Consider the following 9,606-nt stretch of genomic DNA (forward strand, 5'->3'; position numbering starts at 1 on the left):
GTTCTAAAGAGTTGATTACCAAACCCAATTTGGCATCCTATTAATGTAGACCATAGTTTGTAATTGATCTCACAATAGTAGTATGAGATCTCCCTCGGCTACAAGCCCATAATTAGGATGTGTATGTGTGTCTTAGGTCGAGCCTGGATTGGGTCAGGCGAATTTTTGTCAAGCCAGGGTTTGAACTGGAACCCTCGCCGAGCTAGAATTAGTAGACAGAGGGCCAACTTGAAAACCCCATGGGTCGTCAATGAGATAGCCCGTCAAGTCTTTTTTATGGAGGGTCGAAATTGTTAAATTAGAAATTTAAGCTATTAGATAACCGACTGACACTGTATTCATGCCTAAACAGAGAACAGGATGTGAGGCCCAACAATTAGCATACTGGCCAGGAATCTACCTCTCAACCTACATCGCAGGTTCAAAGTCGTCCAATGTGAATGAGGAAAATGGTGTGGTCCATGTAGGAAAAGTTAGCACCACATGTGACTGCAGTATTAGCTCATTAATTTATAGCAAAGAGAGTTAACTTATTTGTCTAACCTATAATTAGTCGTAATGCCACCCTAGCCCAAAAAAGCTCCGTCAAGGCTTTAGTTTCTCTCTCTCTCCTCCGCCCAATCCGCAGCGTGCCCTAAAAGTTTATGCATGTCCAACGGTGATCAAATACCTCATGCATATGAAATGGCGCGAGTGGATTTCCTTGGACCTACCTGCAATGATGGCTTGAGTTGGTCTTTAGGATGGAGAGTGTACTTCAATTGGGCCCATTTGTTGGAGAGCAGTAATTTTTTCCTTGATTGATCAACAAATTTATTTAGATGGGATATGTCAGAAATTTGCATGGAAATCTATTGAATTTAAGGTGATGATAGAAATAAAAGGACTAGATATAAAATAAAATAAAAATTTGTTGGGTTTGTGTGATAGATTATAAGCTCGTGGGCTAATTCATAGACAAAAGAAATTAAAATTAGCTAATAATCTAATAGATAGACCATTAAGAGTCAAATCAAATGCAAAATCTAAGGCACATAGTGCAATCCACAGATTTCTTTATATGAGAAATTCTTCTACATTTTGCAGGGCTATGATCTCTTGTCACAGAGTTGCAATTTTTATTGTCCTTTTTTTTTAAAACTAAATTTCCAAATCAACTTGCAATTTATTAACTGAAGACAGTAAAGGTGACAACTTTTGACCTAACATAATATTTCAATGCAAACACAAAAGTTTTAAATAGATTTGAGTTTAATATAACTGAGTTCATGTCATAAATAGATTGACTTGCCTAACATGATAATTAAACAAGTCATATTCATGTTGAGTACCTTGATATGTATAACTTGTTTTTTTTTTATTTAACTCATTCATGACCCCTCAATCTATTTATAACAAAATAATCCAATTATGATCTGAATAATCCATTCATTACTCAAAAATTCCATTTATAACTAAACACGAATAAACCCATTTATAAACGAGATAGACCTATTTACAACCTAAATTACTATTATATATTAGAAATAATTGATATAACTTGGTAACTCGTTTATGACTCATATAACCCGTTTAATAAATAAGTTATCTTTGTGTTGATTTGAACCTAACCCGATCCGGTTGCCACCCTCACAAGGTAGATGTTTCTTGCAACATCGACAACTATTAATTTTGTAATTTCCTACGATACCGCAATTAGACACCTTTCCATTATTTGGCTTATCAACCTAAACCAGGCCAAGTTTCCTGTATGTTGAGTTCATGCCTAAGAAATCAAGTAAGAGTGGCATTGCTCTCCACTGGAACAACCGCATAAATTTTCCTTCATTTGCTTCATAGTTTGGTAGAGTAATACCCCCTAGATAGGCAGCAAACACTAGCCTAAGAAACTAAGTTAGAAATCTGGATAAGTTCAAAGAAGAAAAAGAATGACACTTGAAGAGAAAACCATAGGATCATATACTTTCCTCATCATGTTGATTCTTCAAGATCTCACCACGCTTCTTGCCAGCCTTTCATGATACATCATTTTGAATATTAAAGAGCATTTGGAGATCTTTAATGCCCCCCAAAGCATCCAAGTCTTGCCAATCATGTGGCTTTCTTTCACTTTTCTCCACTTTTTACAGCCTTCAGAGTTCAGACATGATCACATTAGACCACCAACAGGAGAGAATCATGATGCCATCCATTGGAAATCATCAGTGCTCTGAGGCATGCAGATACATAGTCAAACATTTGTTGGTGTTTTTCCTTTATGATGCAGTACATCTTCTTGCACTTACCTCCAACCAAGTCAATAAGAATGTTCCCCATCCAAGAAGTGGCATGATGCTTATGATATGTTCTACTTCTTTTTTTCTGTAAAGGAAAGGAAATGTTAGTCACAAATTTGAGTTTGTCAACCAGTTAGCAGCATGGTTAGCTTCTCTTCTATTACGCTTCGATCTATTTTAGTTCTTTTAGTTTAAGAACTGTTTGAGAAATGACCTTTCTATTCTTTGTTAATGCCTTGTTTTGCCACTTATATTGTTATTACTATGGTCAAGTGGATCAGCTAGATCTACTTTCACTCTCACCTTTTCATTTCTGCCATATTAAAGTTTTCCCTTTTCATTTCTTTATATTCTCTGCCTACATTTTGTTACTTCTAATGCATCCAATTTCAGTGCAGATATCATACTGAAAACAACAGCCATACACCAGTTTTATGTTGCTATTAGTTTGATCTTCTCTGTTCGCCCTTACAAAGACAAACATTGGCCTATGGGGCCACTAGACTGGCCTACATAAGAATTTATTATCTATGATCATGAAACTTAATAGTTCTTGAATACTATATAGTAGCCACTGCACTTCAAAATTCAGTTTACAATATGCTAGCTCTATCACTTCCCCTCATTGAAAGGAATCCTGCCAAAGCAAAAGCATGCTTCATTAGAGAGAAAAGAAGGTAAAAAGAAAAGGAAAAGGACCACATTGCCACTCTAGAATCTCATAAACATAATACTCTAGCTCATACCTCACCACCATGCTCCAGAGATGAAATCCACTACTCTCATACTCTATTTCCCACATGCTTCTCCAACCTCAGCTGATGCAAGAGCCCAAGAACTCACAAACAAGGCAAGCCAATTTAAATTCCTTCCTCTCTTAGTTTATTTGTGTTCAGATTGTTACTAAGATGCTAACTTTACAGGAAGACATGGTATCAAAGAGCATTGGAGAATATAGTAATACTATGGAAGCCTGCAACAAAATCAACTGTGACAAAATCTGGAATTCCTACCACCTGCAGCAGACCAAAGCTAAGGAAATGTTCATCTCTGAAGGTGGCATCTTCATTCACACGCGTCTGTCTGTGTGCTCCTATGTCATCCTACAATGAAGCTTTCCATGTTGCGGTGCCGCCTAGAAGAAGCAATAGTTATCCAAGATCAAAATCTTTTGCATCACCCTCAGAAAGAATTACAAGCACGAGAACATCGGTGGAAGGGCGACGGGTGTTCAGGGGGAAGTCGTTGACGGATGACATACTGATGAGAAGATTTGTGGTGGAAGAGGAGGCAATGATGCAGTTGAGGAGGAGAAACCAGATGGAGTTCATCAGGAGGAGGAATGCCATGAGAAGAAAGAAGCTTGGGCCTAGTCCTCTCAGTAGGATGGTACTGGCTGAAGAAGTGCAAGTATATAACTGAGAGCCTTCGTAAGAATTACCATCTTTGGCATTTGTTTCATTAGTCCTTCTCTGACGTGCTTGTAAATTGCATGCTCCCCTTGAAAGGGAGATGTGTTCTTAATTGACAAGAGGACATGAGACTAAGCTTATTGCTTCACTATATATCTGTATAATATGCTGTGAAGCATAATGCAATTAAAAATCTGTCTTATATATGTCACAAATTCATAATGCATTGGGAAACATTGAGCTTGGATATTCACCAATGGAAGTTGAGTAATCTACTTTGCTCTCACGAAAGATAAAACAATCTTTAGAGAGAAAAGAAAAAATTATACTAACACCTCCTGAACTACACCCCTCTTAACTACTAAAATTTGACACGGCATGAAGTTTCCGTATTTTGGTTATTGAGTGGGTGTATTTGTAAGGAAGAAAACAAGTTTAGGGATAATAAGTATCACAACTATAGTTCAGTCAGCATTAGTGTAACTTCTGAGAAACAAAGGAAAAGACGACAGAGTATAGTCACATCTACACTTCTAGATAAAATTGTCACTTGAAAAACAAAATAAAGTTATTCTATCAGTAGCAAAAATCCCCTAACAGATCAGCTCAACTATTATTTTGTGAAAAAAATTTAGCAAGATGCAGGAAAGATGAAAGATTTAGATATCTTCTTTTAAAATGACTGGAAAAGTAAAAGATTTTAGCTATCTCAACCTGGCCGCCAATCTTGACCTCTAGCCCAGACCAAATTGTTCAAATCCATATCTTTAGGGTGTGGGACACCTCCAAATTGGCTGCAAGTTTGTTGGCATCCTTGAATTCTGGTGTCATGTATTCGCTGCCAGACAAAATTAAGTTGACTACAAATACAACTCACTATTGGAGTTGATAATTGTACCTGTATGTTGTTTTCAAATCTTCTACTATAGTTGAATGACAAGAGAGAAACCATCAAAGTAAGCTTATTTGTATCATTCACAATAAAGCATGTAGAGTTGTATACTAGTCCAAACTGAAGTGGAACTTAGGACAGTCTGTGGAAATTATTGTCCAGATGAAGACAAAAATATGCACATATATAGTGACAAACCCAACTTTACAATTAATTTCTATATAGGTGATGTTTGATGCCAATATAGGAGGAAATTGGCTAGCCAAAGTGAACAGCAACTTGAACAAGGATAAGTGGGAGAAAGAAGAAAATCTTGGAACAATATTATGTAGTTGAGGATTCAGTACTGGGATGTAGCACTAACATAATTGCATACATTACAATGTGAAAACACATTCGAAGGGGGGAAACCAATAAGGCTGAAATTATGATAAAAGATGAAACACCTAGAATTTCAGGATTCATGAAGTAGCAAGGATCATAATTCCAGTGAAGTGGAGATACTAGAAGGATAAACTAAAGTCATACCATTTGATTTCTTAATTTAAGCATGAATACTCAGATAATCTCATATTGAGAAAACAAATTATTTCCTGGTACATTATAGAATGTAGATCATTTATAATCCATTTAAAACATATAACCTTTATATTAAGGGCGATCCCCAGTACAGAATTTCTACTTTCTATAGGTACAGATGAGTATGACAAAGCAACGCAAGGAATCACATTACTTGGAGCATCTCTCCAACAATCAAGAGCCTAATTACTAAATCCTAAACAACAAACGATATATGACAAAACACAAGAATGGATAGGGCAGCACTGATTTCATGCTAAAGGAAACCAGAAGCATATTGTGCTTTGATGGAATCAAGTAAGATTTACATATAAACAGGCAAGACCAAAACAAGTGATTGGCGTTTACATTTCAAATCATTCATAGAATAAAGCAGGAGAGCTGAGGACCTTACAAGCCTGTGTCCTCTTAAGAGAATATCCTGGAGAAGCATCACTAAACAAATAAATCATCAATGCAAGGCCCAACAGAGACACATTCCTCTCTTCTTATCACCACATTATGTCTCCGAAGCTTGAACATCTCCAATCCCATAGAAGTAATCCTGCGACAACCATGTATGTACAACACTTCAAGTCTTTCACAACCATCTCCCAAAGCCTGCAATCCTCGGTCACATAGGTTTCGGCATCGGTTAACATGCAGAACTTTCAAGCTTTTACAGCTTGAACTGATGGCAGACCATCCTGAGAAACGGATCTCATGGCACACAGCCAGACTCCACTCCTCGAGCGAAGGACAGCCCTTTGCTATGATTGATACTGAATCATCAACAACAAACCTGCATAGCCTGAGGTTCAGAAACCGGAGCCTCATGGCATATCCAGCACCTAATGCAGCCAATCCATCAATTCCAACCAAGTTTCTCAAGTTGGATACGTTCAAATACTCAAGCCCACCCCCACTGACTGTTTCCAATAAACCCTCTGGAGAAAGCATGCATGAGTCAGCTTCTAGATAAGTTAGTGTATTTGAACATCCACTGAATCCCAAGCCTGATACACCCTTGCAATACGAAATGATAAGAGCTTGAAGCAAGGGACACCCCTGGCAGAGTTTGTTTATCCCATGATCAGAAATCAACATGCAATAACCCAAATTAACATTCTTCAAGCCATGACAAGACTTAGCAAGACTTTCCAAACCAACATCAGTAACGTTACAACGATGGAGAGTAACGGTTACCAAATTAGGACATCCTCTGGGCACTTGAGCCAGGCCATTATCTGTGATCCCAAAACAACAATATAAAGAAAGAGATTGGAGGCTTGATCCATAACTTCCCAGTCTACTCAAAGCTGAATCAGGTAGCTCTGTGCACCCAGCTAGAGATATTGAGCTAAGAAATGGGAAACGCACCAGTAGCCTTGGTAGATATCGAGCATAGACTTGGTAAACTTTTGGATTATAAGAGTATGGGAATACTAATGATCTGCGAGCTAAATTTTGAATCTGAAACCAACGGTGACAGGTTAACCCAAAAGCATTCCTGTCTATCGTGCTGTGGAGTCCTCGAAATATAATAAGCAAACAATCATCAGGTAGGTAGCTCCTGGTGCAATCTAAATGATTATCCATTCTCCTTTATCCAAATTAAAAATCTGTTCTTACTGCTCAAAGTTAAAGAGCTCAGATCTTTATCAAGTATTCTACCAGATTGAGGATGACATTGCAGAATTGAAGCTCCAGGAGACAGGTGACTTTTGCCTATTTGCAGCAGAAAGTGCAGTTTTTGATCAATAGTGAACCCACATGACAGAGAAGCAACCTATGTCATCTCCCTTAGTAAATCAGCTGAGATATCAAATAGGAAAGGACAACAGTTATTGATAGACTTTTGGCATTCAAAGCTATTAGATTACAATATCTAAAATTCAAGTGGTATCCACAGGATGAACAACAGAATTAAGGCATATCTGTTAACCATTGGATATAAAATCCTCTTTTATGTCATCAAGAAAAATAAATAAACAATTTTTGAGCAAATAAGAGTGCAAAATATGAGAAAATGGCTGATGAAGTCATGTTTAAGATAAAAAGAATGACCTAGCAGAATACATAGTTCACAAGTAGTTGGAAATAAAGCAAATGTTTAATAAACATTTAAATTATTTCAATTTAAATTTTCTTGTCACTTCATAGGAGTGGCAATGAGGTACCTGCAAGATCTTTTGTGAATTTCACAAGAAACAAGTGCAGTACTTATGATAGCACCAGCAAATTTCTAAGTAAATTTCAATTCTTTGTCAGAGACACACGATATATTTGTGGTAGTTTGAAATGAAAATGTAACATAATATTTGGTAACACTAAAAGACCGCATAAAGCTTTAGTACTTGCTTCAGTTCATTAGACCGATATGCGTAACATTCTTCAGAATTAGATTAGCAGAATTTCTTAGTCAGGCTAAAGGTCTACATATTGAGAACAATGAACTCATACATATACTATAGAAAGAAGAAAAAAAATCTAAATGCTATGACATTAAACTATTTCAAAGTGATGAGAATTTGCAGCAACATACTGAATGAAAATCATTTTAGCTATTTGAAATGATAACAATGATGACCGTGCCCATTTTGTACATATACTATAAAAATAAAAATCTAAATGCTGCAACATTAAATTATTTAAAAGTTATGAGAATTTGCAGCAACATACTGAATGAAAATCATTTTAGCTACTTGAAGTTGATAGCAATTAGCAACAATAACTGTGTCTGCTCTGTACATATACTATAGAAAGAAAAAGAAATCTAAATGCTGCAGCATTAAACTATTAAAAAGTTATGAGAATTTGCAGCAACATACTGAATGAAAATCATTTTTGGCTTTTAGCTACATGAAGTTGATAGCAATGATGGCCGTATCTGTTCAGTACATATACTATAGAAAGAAAAAAAATCTAAATGCCGCAACATCAAACTATCTAAAAGTTATGAAAATTTGCAGCAACATATTGAATGAAAATCATTTTAGCCATTTGAACTTGATAGCAATGATGGCTGTGCCAGTTGACACAGTCCAACCTGTCTCAATTGACATAGATTTCTTATTTTTTTTATTTTTTATACTTTAAGAACTAATTTGGGGTGTACAAATGATGGATCTAGCTTAATTTTGCTAGTTCTATTATTTGTTAGCATCTTTCTATATAGATCTAGCATTTTAGTAATAGATATATGAAAAATATTCTTTAAAATATAGGAATCAATGGGAAAATTTGATTTCCCATTGATTCCACTGAAGAAAATCCAGAGAATGCTGTTAACTTTAAGGGAATTCCAGTTAGTTTCAGTTTAGATATTGTGCAGCATAAATTTCACAAAGATGATATGATCTAATGTAGTATTTTATTGTAAAAGAGGAAATTTTTGTCAGTCCATAATAACTTAACAAGCATAATCATGAACCAATGGGTAGTTCTTTTTCAACAACGTAAAAAAAAAACAGGAAAGTTCAACATATTTTGAAGTCATCGCTAATCTTCAAATGGAAACTTACCAAGTAAATTACTCTTATAGACCTATCTGGAATAGCAAAATATTTAGTAATATTTCACTAAGTAATTTCACTAAAAATAAAGATTGGAGTTTGTAACCAGAAATTTCACTAACCAGAAACGAGGGAAACAAAATGCAGAAATGGTAGCACTAGATGAGTCGCTACAAACACAGAGTTGGAAATCAGAGATTATAACCGAAGATTACCCTAAGGAAGAACAAAAATTGGATCTCAATTGAGAAAATACGAAGAGCACCTACAAACGACGTCCATTAGGAGATCCACGGCTGCAGATATTGGACTTTGACAATCGATTGCAATCGAACGATCAAAATCCGATCTTTGGACATGGGGAAGAGAGAAGAAAGGGAGAAGTTTTAAAGACAATACTTTGCGTTTCGTGGAGTTCGGGGGAAGACGACATCGTTAGATTGCCGCCGTGCTCTTCGAGAAACTCTCCAAGGGGAGTCCGTGGAACTGGATCCAGAATTCTTGTTGGAGAAACTCCAAGCTTCCACGGGTTTAATGGGGAGAAATTAGGCTAGAGGAAATACTTGGTCGATTTGATATTATCTGATGTCCACCTAATTAATTTCTTTTCTTGGATAAACTCACCTTTTTTTGGAGCTCCGAGTTTAGTTTGATATGGTTATAGATTTCCATATAGAGCATATATACATAGAAATTTAGAATACTTCCATTTTCTTTTAAATTTCTTCCTGACCTTTTACTGGATGTCAAAATGAACGAACGGCTTGGGTTTAGCTTAAGCTCAAAAAGAGCTCGACTAAAGCTCAAACTCGGCTCCGTTTGGGTTGTGCTGAGCTAAGCTTGAGTTAGAGTTGACTCGATTTGACAGGCTCAGCTTAAATATAATATTTATTAATATATATTAATTATATTTATAATTATTATATTTTTGATCAAATGGCTCCTATGATCTT

The 9,606-nt window shown here is 36.1% G+C and overlaps 2 protein-coding genes across 6 annotated transcripts; one reads left to right on the top strand and one right to left on the bottom strand.

The window, feature by feature from the left end:
- The first annotated feature begins 2,357 nt into the window (after positions 1-2,357).
- LOC140795471 (uncharacterized) lies at positions 2,358-3,894 on the top strand. Its single transcript, XM_073148034.1, has 2 exons — positions 2,358-3,126; positions 3,200-3,894. Exons 1-2 carry the CDS (start codon positions 3,077-3,079, stop codon positions 3,696-3,698), a joined length of 549 nt encoding a protein of 182 aa, XP_073004135.1. The 5' UTR covers positions 2,358-3,076; the 3' UTR covers positions 3,699-3,894.
- A 1,498-nt stretch (positions 3,895-5,392) lies between these two features.
- Positions 5,393-9,286, bottom strand: LOC140795469 (F-box/LRR-repeat protein 12-like). Of its 5 annotated transcripts, none has more exons than XM_073148033.1 (3): positions 8,923-9,286; positions 8,776-8,823; positions 5,393-6,953 (listed from the first exon to the last, which is right to left on the bottom strand). In XM_073148033.1, exon 3 carries the CDS (start codon positions 6,735-6,737, stop codon positions 5,595-5,597), a length of 1,143 nt encoding a protein of 380 aa, XP_073004134.1. In that variant the 5' UTR covers positions 6,738-6,953; positions 8,776-8,823; positions 8,923-9,286; the 3' UTR covers positions 5,393-5,594. The 5 variants fall into 5 exon arrangements, with proteins under 5 accessions (XP_073004134.1, XP_073004133.1, XP_073004132.1 ...); XM_073148032.1 differs by having other exon boundaries at positions 8,919-9,286; XM_073148031.1 differs by lacking the exon at positions 8,776-8,823.
- Between the last annotated feature and the right edge of the window lie 320 nt (positions 9,287-9,606).

The sequence above is a fragment of the Typha latifolia genome, chromosome 9 (assembly GCF_019914945.1).
Source record: "Typha latifolia isolate L0001 chromosome 9, TyphaL0001v2, whole genome shotgun sequence".
Taxonomy (NCBI): domain Eukaryota; kingdom Viridiplantae; phylum Streptophyta; class Magnoliopsida; order Poales; family Typhaceae; genus Typha; species Typha latifolia.

What these genes read in the sequence shown, in the direction of transcription:
- LOC140795471 (XM_073148034.1), top strand. Translation starts at nt 3,077, where the DNA reads ATGCTTCTCCAACCTCAGCTGATGCAAGAGCCCAAGAACTCACAAACA. An exon ending in CCCAAGAACTCACAAACAAG is followed by an intron (nt 3,127 to 3,199) that starts GCAAGCCAATTT and finishes CTAACTTTACAG; the next exon opens with GAAGACATGGTATCAAAGAG.
- LOC140795469 (XM_073148031.1), bottom strand. Translation starts at nt 6,737, where the DNA reads ATGGATAATCATTTAGATTGCACCAGGAGCTACCTACCTGATGATTGT.